Here is a 22,674-nt window from a genome sequence, read left to right on the forward strand (position 1 = left end):
CCTCGCTGCTCTGCTTGCTTTGCGGATTTAAACCTGAAATTTCCGAACGACGCTTAGGTGTAACAGCTGGTTTTGGTCCGGGTTAATGCTCTTTTCCCACGCATTCCTTCCGAGCCCTTGTGTGTGTGTGCGTGCATGCGTGCGTGTGTGCCTGTGTGTACTTTGGGGACAGCAGGAGGTAGGCAAAAGGGGACATTTTATTTGTGTAAGATTTGATTAAAATCTTGGAAACAGGTTTCAGATGACAGTGAAAGCTGAAACCCGGGGAAGCTTAGCCCGGTCTGCTTTTGTTACTGCATTTCTGCTCGGCTCTGACCTTTGGGCACCCCAAACTGAAGGCGAGTGATTTGTCTGCGGGCGAGGGAGGGCTTGATCCTCCCGCCGCGTTCCTGGGATGAGACTCCGCTGCCGCCAGCAAAGTCACGGCGGGGAGAGTGGAGTAAAGCCCCGCACGCTCCCCGGGCCCACAGGGATTTTTTAAAAAAAGATTTTTAAGTAGCTTCTCTATCTCGAAACTGGAGGAGGCAGAACTGAGATAAAAACTGCCCCCCCCCTCCAAAATCTCCTCCAGATCACCCAGCTAGGACTCGTCCGCAAACACATATGCGGAGCTTTATAAGCGCATTTAATTTTACACATGTGACCTCGTATATAGATGTGGGACACTGCTGACTAAAATTAGGCTTCTGTGAGTGTTTGCAGGCTTGGGGCTTTTTGCCGTGTTTCGTTCTAAAGAAATTTTAACTAGTAGCTACTGGTCTGACAACAAAAGTGTCAATGATACTTCGCTTCTAAATTTGCCGAGCGCAAAATATTTTCAATGGGAAGTCTTGAAATGCACGTTTTGGTTTGTTTTGGCATTAAAAAAAAAAAAAAAACCCTCCTTTAGCACTTTGCAAATGCCTTTTTTTTTTTTTTTTTAATCAGAAGACAGACCATTTTCTTCTCTGGTGACCTCTCCCTGGGAATCGCTTTTAAGGATTCTGTGTTTTGACATTTTGTTTGTGCAGAGCTCAGCGTTCACCTTACTAAACTGAAACCCTATCCCCTGCTACTGAAAAATTGATTCACTGGGCTATGTGCAAGCCCGGCCGCCGGAGCCTTGCAGGAGAGCACAGGAGTGATTAGCGATAGAAACTCCCTTTCTTGCACCGCGAAGATAAAAAATGCAGTTTTGCACAGCCGAGCACCTCGCCTCCCCCCGGGTCTCTTGGTGGCTTGCCGAAGGAGGTCATCTCTGCAGAGGTTTTTCATGAGTGGTTCAGTGTAAAGCAGGGGTAGAAACGTTTTCTTAGGCTGACTCTGACTCATCTTCCCATAGCGACAGGGAGCAGTGAACTGCTGTTTAACCAGCCGGCGAAGGGGAGCGATTCCTGGGTGGTCCCTGTAACCACAGAGCACAGCAAGCACAGCATTAAAATGTAACATGAGGATGAAGGGAAAGGGGCACTGAACCACTTTCTCCTAGTGTTATCTCAAAGCAGCAGATGGAGAACAGAGATATCTAGGGTGCCTGCTCATTTTTCCATGCCCTCTCCAGCCAAATCCAGTAAATAATGAAGTGTAATTTGCCAAATAGCCCTTGAATGTATTCTTTGCTTTCGAAGGTCCAGATACTTCCACTGTAGCAGGCCAATTCCCTGATTTATGTGGCAGAGTTACGGAGAGGAACCAGGCCCCAAGAGGCCTGGAGTCAGCGGGAGATCTGTACAATTTGACCAGTGCTACCTGAGCAAAGAACTGTGCAAATCGTTACTGGAGTGACTTGGTGACTGATGGGAGAGGGAGCTGAAAAGAGAGAGATTTGGCGTATCTTTTACCCCAACACCATAGCTGGAAGGTGCAAAGATGGAGACAGAAAAGTGGCTTTTTTTGGTTTGCAGGCGGAATTGTGTTGGGGCCAGCCACTGGCTTGGGATTGCTCTGCAGATGGGTCGTCCGCAGAGCTAAACGTGGGCGCCTGGGACCGTTTCTGTGCTCTGCGGGCTCAGAAGCAACGCTTCAGCCTGCTGCTGCAACCGGGTCCGCTCACCCGGCCCTTGGATTTGCACTTTAAAACCCCTCTTGCACCCACTGGGCTTGAGTTTAGCTGGGCAGGACCTGGGTGGACCATGAAGTCCAGAGAGGCGCAGGCAACCTCTGCCCAGCAGCTGCAGAGCTGTCCCCAGCCCTGGCTCACCGGGGCATTAGTTCTTCTCAAAATAAGCCTTGGCCAACATTTTGCAGTATGATGGGTTATTAAGTCAGAGCCTAGGTTCACATCTGTGACATAGAGTTACGGTAAGCAAAGGTGGCTAGGATTTCCGCAAAAAAGGGAGAATTCTTTGCGTTTTGATGTCCGCATCCAGACAGTCATGAAAACACCAAAGAAGCACGCGCAAGTTGTCTTGTTTTCCACTGAGAACAGTTTTCATTGAAAAATGTCCAACAGGCTACAGTCACTCTGGCTCCTACCCTCAGGTGGAAGCTCTCTGAGATTTGCAATAAGACTGAGGAAGTTCGGTCATTTGAGACGGTGATTTTAGGAGAGGCCTGCCTTCTCCACAAAAGACGTTTTTCAGGAATGCTTAAAATACATGAAAAAGAGCCAAACCTTTGTTCCGACGGAGGGGATTTTTTTTTTAAGAGGGTTTATAAAATGCTTAGGCTAGAAATATCCACCCCCTTCCAAATAAATAAGCAAAAAAGAAGAGAGAAAAAAAAAAGAGGGGGAAAGAAAGCAAGCAAGACCTTTGCTTCTCACCAGGCCTCGGTCCAAGGCCCCGGCGCGCGGCCTGGCCCGCGGCTCTCCCATGGGGGCGGCTGAGCATTGGGTGGTGACTCACTCCGAATCGCGGCGCTCTGCTCCTCGGGCCGCACGTTATGTAACTCTGGGCTAATGTGGGATTTTCCAGCTCTTTGTTTTGCCTCCCTCCTTGGATGGATTTTTCTGCTCGTTCTTCATCATGCCTCATCCTGCTGTGAACTTACTTTTTCCAGGATTGCCTGGGATTCTTTCAAAACTATGTTTCCCCCTTACTTTGGCGGTAATTCAGAGATGCTCGCGTTATGGGACTGAGCAAGCCAATGTCCATAATGGTCTTTGATAAGACTGTCAACATAACCTTGTTCGTGGTTGGCCTGTAGGGAGACCATGTGCACCATGTAACTCAGCTTACCGGGCAAGGCTTGTCTCTGCCCTTCAGCCCCAGCACGGTGAAACACTTCAGCACAGGCTTCTTACGAGCATATGGTTATTTCCCTTGTATTTAAGCAAATCTACTCATGGGCTTGGAGTTAATAGCCGGTTTAGGGCTAGAGAGTCTTGGTGGGAAACTTTCAAGAGGAAAAAAGGGATTGTTCTGTTTTTCTGACAATTAACGTGGTTAAGGAGTACTTCTGATGTGTTGGGTGTGCATGAGGTGAGGAACGTGACTTCAAATGAAACAGGGAAATACTGGAACACAAAGGTGTGGGTAATCAGCCTGTGGGGTAATCGTCCCGATGGGTGTGATGCACTGCGGCGTGCCATTCTGGAGAGCTGCTGGGAGGGGGATCCCAGACTGGGCGTGAGGACTCCTGTTGTCTTTCCCGGTTCCCGTGAACTTATGGCCATTTTTCTCTCCTGCTTCTTTCAGATATGGAATGTGCGGACGTGCCTTTGTTAACCCCTAGCAGCAAAGAAATGATGTCTCAGGCATTGAAGGCCACCTTCAGTGGCTTTGGAAAAGAGCAGCAGCGGCTGGGAATCCCCAAAGGTAAGGCACAGCGCCCCAGTGAGCAGCCATGGGAGACACAGAGAACGTTTCCCCCTGCCAGAATCCCCGTCTCCAAATCTGCCATCTCTTTTATTGATTCGCTTCATGTAGTACTGCCTTGTTTCCCAGCAGCTTCAGCTGGAAAAGTCTGGACATACGGGCAAAATTTTTCAGACTGTGTCCGTCTTTTCTGCTAACAAAGTGAGATGACCTCTGCTACATGAGTGCTCTTGTAATTTTGGTGAGCTGCTCCTTTGGAGACAGCTCAGGCACCTCTATCTGAAAGGACCTGGTCATGTCCACGATATGGAGAAGCAGCTGGGACCCTTTACAAGAAGCTGATAACAGGGAGAAATCATGCAAGATGAAGAAGTGGGTGGGAGAAGGGGTCAGAGAACCATGGGGATGAAGCTGTGCAGGTGGCTTATCCACCGGTATAGCTGTAGGCTTGTTTGTGTCCTGTTTTCCTGGGATGATGTCTTGCGGTTGCTCACTAATGGGTCTCTTCCACAACCCCTTGGCGCAGATCCCCAGCAGTGGACGGAGACGCACGTGCGGGACTGGGTGATGTGGGCGGTGAACGAGTTTAGCCTCAAGGGTGTGGATTTCCAGAAGTTCTGCATGAACGGAGCTGCCCTCTGCGCCCTGGGCAAGGAGTGCTTCTTGGAGCTAGCGCCCGACTTTGTGGGAGATATCCTCTGGGAACACTTGGAGATCCTGCAGAAAGGTGAGTCCTGTTGTTTCTGGGGTGAATTGCTCCTGTGGTATTGGCTAGTCTGGTTTTGGGCCTTTCCAAACAGCTTGGCTTACGGTGTGGCTCTGCAATGAGGTGTTCACCTTGGGCTGAGGTACCAGCAAGGGCAGCTGTGTCTTTCCAGTAGGACTTAAATAGTATCCCAACCAGTACTGGGCAATGCAAATCCTGGCACTTCTTGAAAGAGGAAGGGTGTCTATGCTGGTCTCTGGCAGGAATACACAGCAGGCAGGGATATTTTGCTTGCCTGGAAACTAGCGGTGGGATTTTCCAAAGCATTCTTTGTCGGTTCACTCAGCTCCCGTTGTGAATTTTACTACTTCCTCCAGCAGAACAGTATCAACAAAATCCCACCCAGTTGCCACTGAAAGCTGCTCTTCTGTGGTTCATGTCTCAAAAGGTTTAATAACATTTGGTTGAGGGAGGCTGTGTCCCCCCCAGGAGGCTGCAATCTCTGCCAGTCCCTGCCTGCTAGCATTTGAGGGCATTAATTTTCGTTGATCTGGGGGGCATTGATTTTAGGTGTTGATTTTCGTAGTGTCTGGCTGAAGGATGCTCAAGCACCGCTTGAAAGCTGGAAAGGTTTATAAAGAGCAGGTGGAAAGTCTGAGACCTTTAACTGGGTCACAAACAGGAGCGGCAGCAAATCTGGGCTCTCTCTTTAGCTTGGTTTTGTGCAGGGCTGTTTGCTTTCCGGGAATATCCCTTGCACTGCTCTAGTGACCGTGCGTGCCTGTCACTGGGCCTGCCTTGGTGGCAGGAAGGAGAAGGGGGGCAAAGTTATGCCTTCCAGGAAACCATTGACAAATGGATGTTAATTACTGATTACTAATTTTACTGGTACCTGTGGTTTGCAAAAGGTAAACATGGTTCTTCCCAGGGTCTGTGGCAGGCTGTTTTTCTGCTCTTTGTTTGACTCTGTATCTGTTCGGTTCTTCTCTTTTTGCATTATTTTTATTGAGTGCTTATATCAACAGCAAGCAGTTTAACGAAAGCAAGATGACGTGGTCAGTTTGATTTCTCCTTGCTGTAGGCTGTTGCTCATAACATTCATTTCTTCATTTGCTTGTGCCGTAACCTGCTGGAGAGGGGTGCGTTGTGCTGCAGGTAGTCGCTGAGGCATCAGAGATCTGGGTTTGCTCCCATTCCTGTTCTTTCCAGACATATTCTGCAGATCCCCCAAGACATGGAAGTAAACCTGGCGCTGTAGTTTTGCTAGCTGTAAAGTAGGGATCATATTTCCTTATCTTATAGCGTTGACACGTGGGTGTTCAGATGCTGCAGTCGTGCATGTATAAGGTCTTAGATAGATAGGAGCTTTTGCGAAAGAAGGTGCAGACCTTTGTGTCTGTCAGGTTCTGGACTCAAAAGCTGCAGCTTTTATTCCAAAAGGGTGAAAAAGAATAAAACAGAATTTCTTTGTCTCAACACTGTTGACACAGCCCTGGGAACCAAGAAATCTCCATTCTGTATCCAGTTTTACTGGTGACTTTTGTCACTTCTTGCATAAGTTTTCTGAGATCTAGCTCCTGTGGTGGGTTCTTAACACATTTCCCAGAGGTGCAAAATCTGTGAAGTGTTTGATTAACTGAAAAGAGCTTCCAAGAAATAACCAGCTTCACCCCTAGGACTAATTCCTGTCCTTGCTAAGTCATGGGACTCGTCTTACTGGTATTACATCTCGAAACCCCAGACGAGGTCTGGGTTCTGTTGTGCTAGGTGCTGCACAAGCATAATGTGCCGAATAGTCCCTGCCATGTCCCTCGATACACAGGATGATGCTCTCCACTTTGCAGTTGGGGATGTGAAGCATAAAGAGATGAAGGTTTCCTCAGGCTCACAAATAAGAGTGAGGGTCCAACTCATCACTCCCCATCTCTTCCGTCCTGGCCAGCCGCCCACCAACATCGCTTGGCCCTGTGGGTGCTGGGAGCGGCTGTTAACCCCGATGGTGGGAGAGCTATAGGTAAAGCCAGACATAAGCAAATATTTGGCTTTACCTGTAGCTGTCCCACCACCGGCGTCAGGTCATGCTGGGACAGGCTGTGACCTCAGTGTCCCTCCTATTAACTTGCCTCCCTTGTGAGCTCTTTCCGAGAGAGTGACTCATGTACCACAGGCTGCTCAGGGTTTAAAAATGGCAGGAGCTGAGCGACTTTTCCCTGCATAGATTTGGGTATTTTCAGGCATTATTTTTTCCAAATTTCTGCCTAAAATAACCTCCTCGGTTACCAGCAGTCAGCAGTGCCCTGCGCTTGACTGTAAGCATAGCTGAAGGTTGCTCTCCTTCTCTGTGGTCACCCACCCTGCCCCTTGGCAGACTCCGTGGGGAGAGGAGCAGAGCGTTTCTCATTAGGTCTCTGTTTGCACAAACCCTCCTTTTGTTAGAGCATATTTTCCACCCTGCAATCCCCAGGAGAGGAGACCAAAATTAGGCTCCTTGCAAGCGAACGTGCGTTATCTTTGGTTGGTTTCTCTTAAGCCTCAGCAGAAATAAACAGAACCCGCCGTTGTCTGTGTTTTTTATTTTTGTTACCCGCTGCAAAGAAAATAAAATCTCCCATGCCGGTATCTCTGCCCGCATGCTGTGCTGCAACTGGAGCCCGAATGAGTAAGGTGCTAATGGAAAAACCGGCCAGGGGAGCAACAGTGGGGCTACTGAATGGGAAGGCAAACTCAGTGCCAAGCCCCGAGTACCAAGGTGCGGAGAAAAAGCAGTGGAAAGCGGAAAATCTCTGCTTTGATGTGCTACATACTCCTCCTTAGTGAATCATGCCTATATAAAGCCTGCAGCTGTAGGTGCTGTGTGTACATGCATACAGCATTGAGTGTGTGTCAGGCATTGGTTGATGGTCAGTGCAAGAATGCATTTCTGAGCATAGGGTCCTCTGCCGTCACCAGATGTAAGGTAAAAGGCCTAAAAATAGGGGCTTTTTCAGGAAAACAACTGTTCTTGTGTGGTGGGTTTTTTCATGAGCTCATACGTGTAACCTTGATAAACAATCATCAAAAGGACGAAAGACAACAAAAATTAAAGGAAGCAAGGAAATTATGCAACTAATATTTCAAAACCACCTGGAGCCTCTGATTGAGAAAGGGGTTGAGGGTTTTGTCTTGTTTTGTCTGGTTTTGTTTGGGTTTTTCTGCTTGTTTTGCCACGTTTTGTTCGTTTGGCCGTGCCTGAGACCAGAATTCCCAAAGGAACCCAAGCACATTAGGTGCTTGTTTCAGTGGGATTTCAGCACTTACCCCATTTCTGTTCCTTTTAAAGTCCCAGTTTAAACCGGAGAGGAGAATTTTAGGAAGTTCAGACCTATCTGCGTTACTGAAAGTTTTGCAAAGCTCAGTATGCCTATGGACATGTGACATTTGCTTCCTTTTCTCTTTGCAGAAGAGGTGAAACCGTACCCAGCAAATGGAGTGAATGCAGCGTATCCAGAATCCCGCTATACTTCAGACTACTTCATTAGTAAGTCCCAGTGCTTCAGGACAGAAAAGTGTCACCTATCGTAGGTTTGTCTGCATCATATGAGGACTGCACCATGCAGTTGTTGCCCTGTCATGGCAGAGCTGGCAAAGCATGTAGCTTGGTCTTTCCTCCTCTTTCTTCTACTCTTCATAGTGAAATGATTGTGGTAGCCTTTATCAGAAAGTCTCAGAGTTAATCTCCAATGACAGTTGCTGTGCCTGATACGTGCTTAAAAGTGTTGATTCAGGATATCTGTAAACTCAGAGCAAGTGCTGCTTTTGTCTAGTGTTTTGGGTCGACATTTTTAGAAGCCGTCTTTATGTTTCGGTGACTGACTTGGCAAGCACTGTTTGTTTGAAGCTGTAGCTCAACAGGTCTGGAAAGAGACCTGCTCAACACCCCAGAATATTGGGAATGTTTCTAATTTGGGAACTTATTAAAAAAAAAAAAGAAGAAGGGGCAGAGGGGAAGAGAGCTCTCATTCTGGATTGTTAGGTAGAAACCTGGCAAGGAAGGAGGTGGATGATGAGTCTGGACCCCTGCACTTCCCGTTGCCGTTGGTTTGGAGATTTTCTGTAAGAGAAAAGCATCTGAGATCTCAGTGTGCTGTGGGAGACTTGACGGGGAGTGAGCAATGCTCTGGCTTTCTTTGAGCTGGCCTGGTTCGGGCTGTGTCCTGACGTTCCCATTCTGCCGGCAGGTTATGGCATCGAGCACGCGCAGTGCGTGCCTCCCTCAGAGTTCTCCGAGCCCAGCTTCATCACCGAGTCCTACCAGACCCTCCATCCCATCAGCTCCGAGGAGCTCCTGTCCCTCAAGTACGAGAACGACTATCCCTCGGTCATCCTGCGGGACCCCGTCCAGACGGACTCCCTGCAGACAGACTACTTCACGATCAAGCAAGAAGTGGTAACGCCAGATAACATGTGCATGGGCCGTGCCAGTCGAGGTAAAGTCAGGCTTCTCCCAGGGTGCTGCTTGGGTTCTCGCTACCTCTACCCATGTCAACATGTACAAGCGCTGCATTTCCCTCTGTAGGAGATAGTCCCAACAGGGAGCCATGCAATGGCATTAAGGAAGCCTATTTCCCAATGTTTATATTTTGTGGGATTGAACCTCCCAGATAGATTCCTTGATTGCTTTGAGCCCTCCCTGCCTTTTTCTCAGGGGAAAACATTAAGAGGGTATTTCTCTTCTCTGCTCAGCTGCCTGTTTTTACAACATCTGCAAAAATACAACATTTCTGGCTCTCTACTTTGATGTCGAACTTGAGTGAAGTTGAAATAGGCTTAGAAGTTACTAGGGAGGACAGACTGCTGTGTGCTTGTATAAATCTCATTTTCCTAGGAGACCAGGCAAAAATCCACAAATCCTTCACAAGTTCTCATCAGGAATTACTGTCCAAGGCTCTGAAAGCTTTTATACATGACGATCTGAAGTCTTTATCCATTATCTCCATGGATTTTGATGGCCGTTTGCTTGAACTGATAATCTCTTCCAGTGAACTCAGGCCCTATGCTTTGTTAGGAGATGCAGATGTCATGTGTTGGGTCAATGACAGAGCCGAATGACCTCCTGAATTCTTGTGCTACAACCCTACATCTCCAAAGAACGATAGGTACATAATTCCTGTTTGAATCGATGGCAGTTAAATGCCTAAACGCTTTGGAGGATCTGAGCCCAAATGCCTTTTCAGTTAATATTATTAATTCTGAACACATGGGGCCCAGATGCCCCACTACATTGTAATTACACTGCTTAAAACTAGGCTGAGGATCTGGCTCGCGGTATCTATTCAAAGCTAAAGTTTGATCCATAGCACTCAAAGCCACTTCCAAAGGGGTATCATCATCTCCAGATTCCAGGTAGGGAACCTGAGGCCCAGGGAAGAGATCTGACCTGCCTGTGATCGTGCACTGAATAGAAACCAGGCATCCCCATTCCTAAAATTCATTACAGTGACGTGTTGCTGTGAGCCAGGTTTGATGCTGAATGTTTAAACCCATGCATACAGCACCGAGAGCGGAAAATGTGCTGGTTCCCCGGGAAAGCTGGAGCCCCTTGCAGGTCTGCATCACACATGCAGCGCTCAGTGGGGCTCATTTTAAGCTTCTCATTCTTCTTCTGAGCTGGGAGAGCTAATGATAGGAAAGTTATTATTTGTATTATTACCCCTGCTTCTGCTAGCTGACTGTTAATGTGTGAGAGATGGCGAGCCAAAAGGGCAGCTGTGTTATAATTTTAGGTAAGCTCCTTTTTCTGGGGTGGTTGTTCTGGCTATCTTTCATTTGTGTCTTTCCCTTTTCTTGACCTTCTCTTTCATGTAGGTGATTTCATAATAATTCTCATTGAAATGCAATGATTCAGGTCCGCTTTTGCAATTGTACCTTGAAGCCTGTTCTCTCTGGCAAGCCTAAAAAGGTTCAAGGGAAGAGAAGTAAGAGACCTTAACCTTGCACTGGGGACCAAGGGCCACAAGTGTTAGCAAACACTTTAACCGTGGTTGGGATTTAAGAAATGCAACAGGCTACGGTCTTGCTTACACGAACACTCGTTTTAGCAATGTAGAAGGGCCTTTGGGTGGTATAAATCCTCCCAGAGTGGTATAAAGAAGCCTTAATATAAACCAGAGTCCTGCTTATTTATATTTACATACATTTTTACCTTCCACATCAAGTAACTGCATTAAAAGATTAATCAGCCGCAAAGTCAAACACTTCAGAAGTGGGAAGGTCAGGATGAAGGTTTTCCAGGCAGTCCCATTCTGCCTTTCTTGGTGCAGGCATTAGGAGTTAATTCTGTGGTTCCCTGGGAGTTTTTTCCCCTCTGCCTTATCAGCGAAGGCGTCTCTTTGGAAAGTGTAGCTGCCAGAGTCTTAACAAGTTTCTACTTAGGAGGTGCAAGGTGTGATTTTCAAAGGCTCACCGCTAGGTCAAATTTAGGTGAGTTTTCAGTGAAATGACAAAAGTTGTGTCTCTGACGCTGCAGCCGTTCGTCTGGGAGATTTTCATCCCTTTTCTAAAGGAACTCATGCCCCAGGACTTCTCAGGGAAGTGGTTATGCCGATTAATGAATGCGCACAAAGCAGTGCATTTTCCCGTTGCAGGATTTGGGAAGTAATTGAACTGTATTTTGTGCAGTTCTCAAAAAACTGAAAGGAAAAAAAAAAAGAGTTTGAAGCACAGATACCAGTAGAAGCATTTGAAGTTTGGACCCATTATAAGTAACTAGCCAGAAAGCTTTTAAGGGGAAATGTTGGGCATTGCACTACACTAAGCCTCATGAAATCATTTTAAGGGGAATTTGGGAAATAAGGGGAAAAGGGGAATAAGGGCAACGCTCTGCACCCACAGTAGTTAAAGTCGTTTTGCAGCAAGTGCTCTTCAAACTACGACACAACAAATATCTGGGGGAGCGTGCCAGCGTTGCTCCACGGTCCCGCTCCCCCGTGATTTATTATCTGGGCCCAAGCTACGGGTAGCTCTGCCAATGGAAATTTCTCCAGGAGTTCTTGCACAATCTCAGCAGCTGTTTTTAGCCCGGTTTGGGAAATTGGTGAACTTGAATGATCCTGTTACGCTCTTAGCTTGTCAGTAAAGATGTTGAGCAATCGGCAGCGTAAGGGAGATCAGAGAGAGCAGTTTCAGCTTGTTCCTGGGATCCTTTTTTAGCTCTCTGTTCTTTTAAGTGCGGCGGGTATATTGCGCTGTCTCTGGTGGGTGTAAATCACCATAGCGCTGGTGAGGATCTGGCCTTTTGTATTCTGCTCTTTACTAAAAATACCCCAGAGAGTAGCCTTGATATGACCCAGCTGTGCTCACCTTACCAGAACTGGAAAAATAGCTGCTTGAGCTCCCAGCCTTTGGCTCTCCTCCTCCGTCAAGTCTGCTGCTGTTTGGGGATTTTGGGGGTGGAAGCTGGTTATAACATACGGCAATAAAAGGCTGTTGTATAGTTTTGTAGGAAACATGAAAAGTAAAGACGCTGGGTGTCCGGTGGCCTTGAATATGCCGGAGCAGCATTTATACGGGGTTGGCAGATACAGCATGGGGCTTACGGGAGACCCGTGTCTTTCTGCAGCAGGTGCTAGAAGCCAAACGGGTGGCCCTGGAGTGTACTAGGGTCCGTGTTAAGGCACCTGAACTGAGCTAAAGTGGAATATTTCTCAAAACAGAGGACAATTTCCAGTCCGCCTCAGGCCATCTCTCTTGGGTGGACGGTCAGGACTCCTGTTTTTTTTTTCCTGACTCTACCTGCCTTGCTCTGCAGCCGTAACTTCTCTGGGGCTCGGATGGCCCTGCTCTGAATTATGCAGATAATCAGAGTATCCCAGCTTCAGGGCTTGCTTTCGCATTTGTTTGGAGGCGAAGCGCGGTGGGACAGCAGCATTTGCCTGGTTGGGTGCCGCCTGCGCGGCGGGCGGGTGGGCGAAGCGCCCTTCTCCCGGCCGTGCCGTGCTGCAGCATCCCCCCGGCAGGCAGGCGCATCTCACGTGCCCCTTCCTTCTCGCCAGGTAAGCTGGGCGGCCAGGACTCCTTTGAGAGCATAGAGAGCTACGACAGCTGCGACCGCCTGACGCAGTCCTGGAGCAGCCAGTCCTCCTTCCAGAGCCTCCAGCGCGTCCCCTCCTACGACAGCTTTGACTCGGAGGACTACCCCGCCGCCTTGCCCAACCACAAGCCCAAGGGCACCTTCAAGGACTATGTTCGCGATCGGGCCGATATGAACAAAGACAAGCCTGTCATTCCTGCTGCTGCCCTGGCTGGCTACACAGGTAGGGTCCCGCTCTGCAGGAAGCCGCCTCTCTGCTGAGCGTCTGGGGCGGTGCGGTGAGGGCAGCGCCCACACTCACACCTCCTTCTGTGGGGCCTCCAAAGGGCTGCGGGTTGCCCAGGGTCGGCATCGTCAGCGAGTGAGGGCTTTTGGCGGTGCCCCTGGGGTCAACCACGCGCCCATGGGCCCGGTGCGGGCACACCTGCCAGCACGCTGCCCCCCAAAGGCTGTGTTTTCTTCGAGCGTGGGCACCCCAGAACTAACTCATGGAGAATCTAGGACCTGGCAGAGTGCAGGATTTTAGGCTCGTCTCGTCAGCCGCTTATATGAGCTCTCCAGCTGAGCTGTTGCCTTTTGCTGATGGCTCTCTCCTATTACTAATGCCTTGCGTTTTCATTTGTACCTGGATGCCTCCCGGTTGAGCCTCGCAGGAACTGATGTCTGCTTTGTGTTGCTGAGAGCGCAAGGTACTAGAGAGCCCTCACTTCCCCCTCCACCACTTTTATGCAACTTGCTGGCCGCTCGCTTGTGGTCTCTGATCTCAGGCAGGAGCGGCCGCATTTCCAGCATAGCTGTGTGTGATGCAAAATGATCTCATCCCTGTTTGGCATGGAGGAAGCACCTTATTTTGCTCTTTGCACTGGTGTGAGGCAAGGGGGGGACAGTGCCAAAGCAGACCCAAACATTTTCCATCCCCTGCACTGGGAGAGATGAGAAGGTGTGAGGCTGTGGAGACTACAGCTCTTTATATGACAGCTCTCAGCCCTCCAGCAAGCTGGCCATCTCCTGTCTCCACGGAGAGAAACCTGGTGCAATGGAGCTTCAAGCTAGTGCTGGGAGGATGCTTCCCCGTTCTTCTGTGCCCGTGTCTTTTTCGGGCACTATAGGTAAAATTTGCAGGGCAGCCTCCTGCCAGTTCCCCTTTCTCTTGTAAATGCTGATCCCTCCTGCCCTGGTTGGTAGCAAGCAGGGTTGTGGCCCAAAGGAACCAAGGGGTGGAAATAGTTTGTGCAGATAAAGATCGTCAAAAAGTTCAGAACAGATCCTGAGGTGTGACTGTCCCTGAAATCTCCTCCCACGCACCGCTCATCTTCGGGCTGATAACTAGTTTTTTTGTTGGGGGAAGCTGCAGAGGGGAGGAGAGGTGGAGAGATAATTTTAGGAGCTATGTGTAAAAAAGGAAGTGGTTTGTTGCTATATAGCTTTAGTTAGAAAGACAGCTCAGCCCAGCCTGCTGAATGGGACTGTTTGAACGAGGCCTATGCAAAATAAAAGTGTGCTCTGCCATTCCTGAATGGTTCTTGGCCGGGGGATGTGGCAAAGGAGGCATGAGTGGTAGGAGGGGCTGTGCCCCGGGACACACCGTTGCTCCGCAGTTTGGCGGAAGTTGATGTTCCTAAGAAAAGAGACCTGTCAGCACTAGTTACATTTTTCCTTCCTCTTTTCTCCTGATAATGCCTTTCACTGGGGCCTGCAAAAAGTGGTTTGGGTACCCAGTACCTTGGGCAGGAGCGATGCTCGCCTTTTGACAGATAGGGAAACTGAGGCACGGAGGTACTGGCAAAACTGGGGGCTTTGTTTTCAGAGCTGGGTAGCTGGACGTTTCGCTCTGCTTTTGCTCCATCTCATTAAAAAGAGCAGCCTCCCCCATGGAGAGGCAGTGTTCCCAGCTGCCTCCGTGAGAGAGGAGCCTAAGTCAGTGGCTGGACCCTGTGGTCTTGCCAAGGAGTATTATCACCCCAAAGAGTGTCCTTGGAGTCATGCCACCAGGAAAGTGAGACTTCAGTTCATGCCGTGCCAGAGCACAGTTGCAAGTGCTTTGTGCTCCTTAACATTTTCTCTTGCCTCATTTCAAACCCTGTTTGGAGCTGGGAAGATAATCCCTTGGCCCAAGTATTTCAGAGTGATCAATATTTGGGAGCACCTTATTTTTTTCATTGCTTCACTTGAGAAACCTTAAAAGGGGAGAGGAAAATTGGAGGCTTCCAAAATCACCAGTCACTTGGAAATCCTTGGCTTGGAGTGATGCTTGCTTGCTCAGTACTGAAGCAGCCACAGTCTGCGTTTACCATTGGGGAAGATCTTTGAACAGATAAGCTTTGCAGACATTGACTCCAGAGATGTCATCTACCCCTTTTTAAAGCCTACTGGCTTGTCAGCACCTTGTATTTTCTGCTGCTACCCCTGCCTGTGCAAAGGGAGCACAGCACGGGTGCAAAGTGAAGCCAGGTTGCTGTGAAAACAGGTTACAGCGAGAGCGAGCATGTTACAAGCCATAGGAGAACTGGGCCCTCTCAACACTGCTTTGGATTAGAGTAGTTCTGCAAAAGATATCCAGGCCGGTCGGTGAGAAGTGCAGGACCTCTCTCTTGGTGCAGCTGAGCAAGGAGCGCGGGGACTCCCGGGCAGAACCCCTGGGTTCTTCACTTTACTTTACTTTGCTTTTGCTTTACTCAGGGGAGGAAGTGCTGTCTAGTGGCTAGAGCAGAGGAACTACAAGTCTAGGCTGTCTTTCCAGCTCTGGTGAAGAGGTGGAGCCTAGTGAGTAGACCAGGGGATTACCAGCACCGGGTCCCAAAGCAGCCAGGACCTCTGGTTTCCATTCCTCACTCAGGTGAGGGCATGTCCAACAGCAGGCATCTGGTCACCAACCAGTGGAGCACCCAACAGATATCCCAAGGTGCCTCGGTGTGCTGTTTTAGGACGTGCAGAGCAGAGGTGGAAGAGTGAAGCCTGGAAGGTCATGGCATCCTTTTTCTCCAGGGCTCTCTGTGTTGACTTTAGGAACTTGACAACGTTGTTCAGATTTTGTTACCAAGGACCTGTTTTGCTGGTGGCCCTGGGAGGTGGCACTGTGCTTTATCACAGCCGTGGCAAAGCTCTGATGGTATCTGCCCTAGGAGGCGCATGCTTTGGTGAGAAGGTGCATTTTGGCGGAAGCTCCATTTGCGTTTGATGTGTTCTTCACCCAGCTCGCAAGCAGCTTTTCAAAGCTGCGTTATCTGCCCCCACATCTTGACCTAATTTAACAAGTTGCCATGGTTGCTCAGATAGAGGTTGATGCAATTTTCTTATCTATTTTGAAGGAGAAATGTAACTGCTCAGGAGTTGTTGAACTTCAGTTTCCATAGTTGCAGGGACCCACAGGGAGGGCAGTCTCTGGACACCTCTGGTTTGGGGGCCAGCTTGAGTCTTACGTTAAGCAAGATTTTACATTTTTGAAGTGACCTAGCAAATGGAGGCAGAGCGTCTCTATTAAAATTAAGCAAGTGGTACGTTAGGTTGTGTCTGCTCTTTGGGCAGATGTGCTAGAGCCCACGTTGACTTGTTTGAGCTAGTTTCAAACTCCCTCGTTCATGCAGCAGTGTGGTGTTTGGTGTGGGCGGGTGGCTGGCGCTAGGTGCCGTGCTGTCACAGATACCTAACACGCAGACCCAGATACCTCAGTCCTGGAGCCCAGCTGGGTTAAACAGAGCTCAGCTTTGCCTCTCTGCCACCTGCAGTCCTGCCTTCGGCTGTGTCAGAGCCGGATCCTGCAAGCCGCTGTCTCCTATGGGTACCACTGCTGCCCGCATCCTCTGTGATCCTCCACGTCACGTGGATAAACACCGACAGTCTATGGCAGAGAAGTGTCCTGCCCGCAGAGAGGGCAGGTAGTGTGGGTCTGACCACGCTGCCCTTTGTCCTTTCTGCCCTATTTTTATTTTTCCACTCCTCTGACCTGCTTCTGCTGCTGCCCTCCTAGTCAGGCAGGTCCAGAGGAGGTTCAAATCCTCCCGCTGGCCCTGTGGTCGTTCGCAGTCGCCACTCTGCGCTGAATTGTTTTGAGCCTTTCTTGAGCGCACGAGGCACTTGTGTGGGTTTAGAGGCGAGCTGTGGTGTTTGTTTGCTTTGTGGCGTGTAGAACCTCAGCATCTTCTGTGCAGGCTGGGGCTTTCCATCTCGCAGCGTTATCTGCGTCGCCACAATACCTAGAACCCCAGCGGTGGGGCTGTGATGTGCCGAGCTGCTGCTCTAAAGAGCTGAATAGACAGAGCAGAGCAGAGGTAAGGGGGGCAAGAGAGATGAAGTGGCTTGTAAGCAAATCTGCCACTGCTCGGGAAACCAAACCATGATCTCCTTTCTGCAGGGCCAGTATTGCAGTTGGAGTACTGTCCTTTGGTCTAGGCCTGGTTAAGAAGTTATTGATGCCTTTATAAATGAGCTTGACACCTAAAGGGTTAATGTCCCCTTCCCAGCTAATGTCACACATGACCTGGCTGTCTCTCTTAGTGACAGATTGATGTTATCTTCATTATCATGCTGCCCTTAAAGAAGACAGAAAGTAGCACAGGACCTCTCCGAGATGCTATCTCACCTAAGCACCCAGAAGCGTTTCTGTGTAGCGAAGGGTTTTGCCCAAGCCAGATCCAGCCCTGAGCCTTGCTGTCAGCCTCCCCGGTACCATGAAGATGTCTCCCAAATGCTCCTGGTAGACCCATCACCCCCGTCCAAACCATCCCAGCCTGCAGCACGTGCCTTCGACGAGCTTCTGTTTCTGGGTGATGCTTATCTGTGGCACAAAAGTGAAAGCGCGCAGCTGCTGTTTTGCAAGAAAGTAAAGTCAGTGCCAAAGAAAGTGGGTCTTTTGAGAGAGCTCGTGTGCTTCTTCCCCTCTTCTTGTTGCCTACAGTGCTGGCCTGAAGCTTCCAGGCAGCGAGCTCCCCACGTGTGCTCTGGGGAAGGAAGCACGCTGGCTGTCACCGGCATCTGAAAGCCTGCCAGCGGTGGTGTTCCCAGCCCCTCTCCTGTCACGCTCTGGAGCCTCGGCTGTCCTTGACATCCAGAGCCTGTGCAGTTGCTTTCCTAGAAACATCAGGCCTGCGCCCTGCTCTCACAGGTGGAGAAGCGTGCCGGGAGGTGAATCTGAGCTGCCTGGCATATGGGTGTCTGCAGGCTCTTGTGTCTTGGTCAGGGGAATTCAGAGATGCAGTCAGCTGTCCCAACGGTCAGAAGAAACATAGCAGCACCTCCAAACCCTGTGAGGTGCAGGTGATGGTGTCAGCTCGCTTGTTCTGGCTCGTATGCTTTACCTGCCCTTGCAAGGTGACTACTCAGCGGCTTCCCCTGCCCGCTTTCCAGTGCTCAGAGCCCCTCAGCTCTATGAACTAAGCGGGGCTTTTCTCATCACAAGGTGGGAAGCTTGAGGGTGGGGCTCAGGACTGCTTCAGTGGCTCACGATCCACCTGCCAGACATGTGCAAATGACAGTGAAATCAGCCCCATGCAACGCTGCCCAACCGTGACTGCAGCTCAGCTCTTACAAGAGCTGCTGCAGCCGCCAGCAGCAGCTTCTCTGCAGCCCGGAGATGCTGCCGAAGCGGCAAGTGCTGCTTAGTCCCTCCTTCGAGCAATGAGTCAGACCGTCGCAAGGCAGCTCCCGTGAGCCTTGCTGTGCTGGGGCTGAACTGTGCCTGCAGGACCGACTTCATGAGGGAGGTGGAAAGTTCACAAAGACCCTTTTGCTCTACCAGATGCCGCATGAATGAGAGCAGTCTTCCCAGCACATCCTTGCAATAGGAGAGATGCATAAGAAAAGCTGAACTGGCACAGAGTGGCCCATCTGGCCACTATCCTGTGTGTAAACATGGCCAAAAGCAGGTGGCATGCTAAGGAGGAGTGCTTTCTGGGTCCTTTGGGCATACTTTCTTCATGTCTGCTCTTCAAAGGTACTTTGATCTGAGCTTCGCTGCTGTCCTCCCTACCTATGCAAACTGGCACCTCACTGCAATGCGACTAACTGAGCCAGTCTGGGCAAGAGGTGGGGAGGAGGCAAGAGGGGTTAGTGTGACAAGGAAGCGATGGAGATGAGCTGCACCTTCCCCATTCCCCACGCTCACCCAGTGTGGTCAAGGAGGATCTGGCTCCTGCTGAACCTCCACCGCTGCAGTGCCGTCGAAGGGGGGCTTGGGCACGGAGAGCACGTGACGGGAGCAAAGGCTGTTTTTGAGATGTTGCTATGCCCAATTGTTTTGTTTGGTTGGAACCACAAACCACACAGTGAAAAGAATAGGTGCGCCGCTCTTGGGTTTTTTTGTAGTTTTTTTCTGTTTTCCTTCTTTCAAACGGAGGCCGTTGGGAGGGGTGGGGGTGTCAAGCCGGCTCAAGAGAAGGGGCGATGACGTGTTTGGTGCTGGGCCTTCCCAAGTACAGTGCCGGCACCCGTCTGCACATGCTGGGTGGTACCAACGTCACTGCTAGTGAAAGTGGCCAGCGTGGGTGTGTTGCACCAGGGTGAGAAAGGGCTTGAAGGGGGGCCGGGTGGCGTGCTGTGTTGCACTGCGGCAGCCCCCCTTGCTGCAGGGTGTCTCTGCTCGGGCACTGGCTGCAAGCGAACAAATGCAAAGCCGTGCTTTCTTCCAGCTCAGACCTACCCGACCTTCCCTACTTATTTTGTCCTGTTGGTCTCAGTTGTTCCCTCCCTCTCCCTCCCAACCCTTTAGGACACTAGAAGCTCCTCTTCATTAGTGAGGCTCCTAAAAGCCTTATAAAAACGAGGCGCCGCCGCAAATTGCGGCAGCGCATCCCATCATGGCCAACGCTTCTCTGTGACCAGGGTTTTGGAGTCACTTCTGAGAGAGCTGACAGCGGGTGGGCAAGGTGCTTCTCCAGGTCTGAATTTTAAGCTGGAGAGTCACAAACGCCACATTCATTTGACTCCGTGGGGGAGGTTTAGCTTGGCAGAGCCGTCTCGCCCAGCCTCGGTTTTGGTTCAAAAGCTGAGGCTTGCAAAGCACTTCTTGCAAAGGGGCTGGAGGAATTTTGCAGATTGTGCATTTTGGTTTCAAAGCCCTCCACAGCCCAGGGCTGGGGAAGGAGGTGGTACAGGATCTCCCAGGGTGGTGGAGTACCTTATATTGTGGCTGGGCGCTCTTTGGTAGGACCGAGCAGGTCCGATAAGGGCGGACTAGACGGGGACGGAGCGCTTTGCACCAAGCTCGGCGGTCCGCAGAAACCCGCCTCCGGCGGAGGGCCGGCGCGATGCCCGCCGAGGAGCGCGCACGGCGTGCACGCTCGCTCCCGCGCCCAGGCTTTGCTCGGACAGCATTCCCAGTGTAGCCGCCTGGCGTCAGCAGGCTTCAGAGGCATATTTTCCCCGTGACGCCGGAGCATTCCTGCAGGGTGACGCTCGGCAGCGGGCCCCCGCTGAAGGACCCTCTTCAGTGCCACCGAGGCGAGACAGGGCCCCCTTTGTGAAGCCCGTTTGGCGGCCGGCCCCTCCGGCGGGCGCTATTCTTAGCAGCCTCCCGCGCGGTGCCGGAGGTGGCGGCGGGGCGGCCTGGCCCGGACCAGGCTCCGGGAAGCCCCGGGATGCGTAACTTGGGAGCGGTGCCATAAAGGGTGGCTTGTGCCCTCCCTGCCTCCCCACGCCGGCGGCTGCGAATGCTGCTGCCCCGGCGCGGCGCGGCGGCCCGGGAGGGTCGGCTCCTCCTCACGGCCGCACAGAACAAGGCAGGCTTTTGCTCTCGCGGCCGGCCCGGCTGAGCCGTAGCCGGAGGCGCTGTCTGGGCTCCGATGGCTCCCGGCACGCTCCAACCCGGGAGGGTGCGGGGACTGGCTTTCCCTGGGGTCCAGTTCGCTTACGTCCGCCGAGGACCTGCTGGGGATGGTAGGACGGGAAGAAACGGAAGGGAGAGCCAGCATCTAGTTTTGGAGACAGCTAACGACACGAGGAAGGAAGTGTTTTCCAGATGAGATTGGAGTTAGCCCTGTGGCTAAAGAAAACGCTGGCGGCAGTTGTTTTTTGAAGATAACAAAGACGACAGCTCAGGGGCTGGCGTGCACCAGCCTGGCTACGCTGCCTTCGGTGGAGCTGGTGGCACCGTGTGGGTTTACACCAAGAAGGGATGTGGACCGGGTGTCTGGGTGGGGAATTCCAGCCTCGGTGCGGGCACGACTGGAAGGGATGAGGCAGAAGTGGTGGAAAACGGGCTCTGCTCCCAGGTGACGGTTCAGAGCCCGCGGATGGGCCCGGAAGCGTCGTGGTTGCCCGCCCAGCTTTGGAGATGCGATGCGAACGCTGAGGACCACTAGGTGGGTGGACTTCTCTGTGCGAGCAGAGGGCTTAGGTCGCAGAGAAATGCTCTTTTAGGCATTGCAGAAGAAACTCGTTGCTGAAGGTAGCTCTCCCGGCGCTAATCACAGCTGTACCAGCCAGACCAGATGGTGCACAGATCCCCCACGCTTGCCCCACCACCCCTGCCCCACTCGTTTGGGCTTCTTACAAGAGCCAGAGAGGTGGAGCGGCTCCCGTGGTCTCCGCAGAGCTGCTCTCAGGCGCGCAGGCTCGTGCATGTGCAGGGGCTTGGTTCCTGCCATCTTGTGCACCGCTTGCCTCGCTGACGTTTCGGAGTCATGCCCCAGCAGCGGCACATCTGCAGGGCCTCCGCTGCCTTCCCCTCTAGCAGGCCGTGTGTTTATAGGAGCCGCAACATGCTTGCGAGCTCTGCAGTAAACACATTCTTAACATAATTGCTTGTCCGGCACGGAGGAATTTGGGGTTTTACGCGCGTCCCACAGGCGGCTGGGAATAGACCTCGGGAATCCCTGCTCCGAGGCACAAGCCACCGAACGACACTGCTTCCTCCAAAGTCCAGAAATACACCCGGCGGAGCATCACGCCGCGCGGCGGCGGCAGCCTGCCTCCCTTGCAAAGAGAGGGTGATAAATTGCCGGGTTTCCCGACACCTCGCCATGCCAGCTGGCAGCCGAGCACGCGAGCACCAAGCGTGCGCTGCCCCGGCCGCTTGGCTCGGGGTTAAGGACGCTTTTCTCAGCAAGCCTTTGAAACCCTGAAAGCCTCCAGCAAAGCTGGGGTGGCCGGGAGCTGTTTGGAGGACAGCCTGTCGTTTGCAAAGAGCCTGGCTCCCAGATGATAAATTTCCATCCATTTTACTTTGGGGAGGGAGTAAAAAAAAAAAAATCCTTGTTCTTTGGCTGGGAAGGAGGGAAATCGATGAGAAGTGACAGTTCTGGTGTTGCTTCAATCTTGCGGCCTCAGGATGTTTCTCCACTAGCCTGGCTTGGGCACTGGCTGCTCTGCTGCACCTAGGGAATTGGTGTAAAGCTGGATGGGGCGGGAGAAATTGGAGCCCCGTGTAAAGACACCTGTGATTCCTTTTGGGAAGCCTCAGGAGGCTGAATGGACCTTTAGCTTCATGTACCCCCAAGGTTTCCCTGCATTTGAAGCTTGGCACTATTGCTATAAATAGGCCTAAACTCCGCCCGAGGCGCGGTGGCATTTCGGGTCAGGGTTTGGGGTGCTCCGGACGTGAGGGCGATGCCTGATCCGACCCTCCTGCCTTGCTTCGGCACGGGTGGCATGGCGCAGCTGCGACTCCATCGCTGCCGGAGAGGCAGCGAGCGGCACCGGCATTGAGTCACCATCCCGGCAAGCGTTTCCGCCGCGGACACCTGGCTGGAGCCTTTCCCCGCCAAATGTTTCCTTCCGCCCGTTCCGATTTGCAAGCAGGGAAGCACTGCGAACCCTCCGCTCCGTCTTGCCTGTGAATCCATGATAACCCTTGCGCTGGCGCGAGAGGCTAGTGGATAGACAGGGATCGCTCGCATCCCATGGCTTGGCGGAGGACCCCGGACCCGAAATCGCCCGGAGTGGTTCCTCGGGGGCGGCCGGCGTTCGACGGTGCAGGGGGGCCGGGGCAGGGTGCAGCACCACCCCGCGCCACCGCTGCCATTTCCTGCTCGCCGGCAGCTCGCCCGCGTTTGACTCATTTTAAACAGCGTGGCAAAGGGGGAACACCCTGCTCTTCCCTCCGTGGGTTCTTCCGCAGCCGCAGATGTGACAGCCTTGGTTGGCATTTAGGGAAATACACTGCTCTCCATCCCTTTTCCTGCGTAAATAACTCCTTTCCCTACTTGCTGCTCACACTCATTGCTGTCGGC

The 22,674-nt window shown here is 51.6% G+C and overlaps 1 protein-coding gene across 2 annotated transcripts in view; it reads left to right on the forward strand.

Annotated features, from left to right (window-relative positions):
• ETS1 (ETS proto-oncogene 1, transcription factor) overlaps positions 1–22,674 on the forward strand; it is a 66,996-nt gene that overhangs the window by 41,696 nt on the left and 2,626 nt on the right. For both annotated transcript variants that reach the window (XM_067310002.1, XM_067310001.1), the window contains exons 2-6: positions 3,618–3,737; positions 4,264–4,464; positions 7,883–7,960; positions 8,661–8,909; positions 12,474–12,734. In XM_067310002.1, the coding sequence (XP_067166103.1) occupies positions 3,620–3,737; positions 4,264–4,464; positions 7,883–7,960; positions 8,661–8,909; positions 12,474–12,734 (907 nt within the window). In that variant the 5' untranslated portion in view covers positions 3,618–3,619. The remainder of the gene's footprint in view (positions 1–3,617; positions 3,738–4,263; positions 4,465–7,882; positions 7,961–8,660; positions 8,910–12,473; positions 12,735–22,674) is intronic.

This window comes from Apteryx mantelli, chromosome 23 (genome assembly GCF_036417845.1).
Source record: "Apteryx mantelli isolate bAptMan1 chromosome 23, bAptMan1.hap1, whole genome shotgun sequence".
Taxonomy (NCBI): Eukaryota; Metazoa; Chordata; class Aves; order Apterygiformes; family Apterygidae; genus Apteryx; species Apteryx mantelli.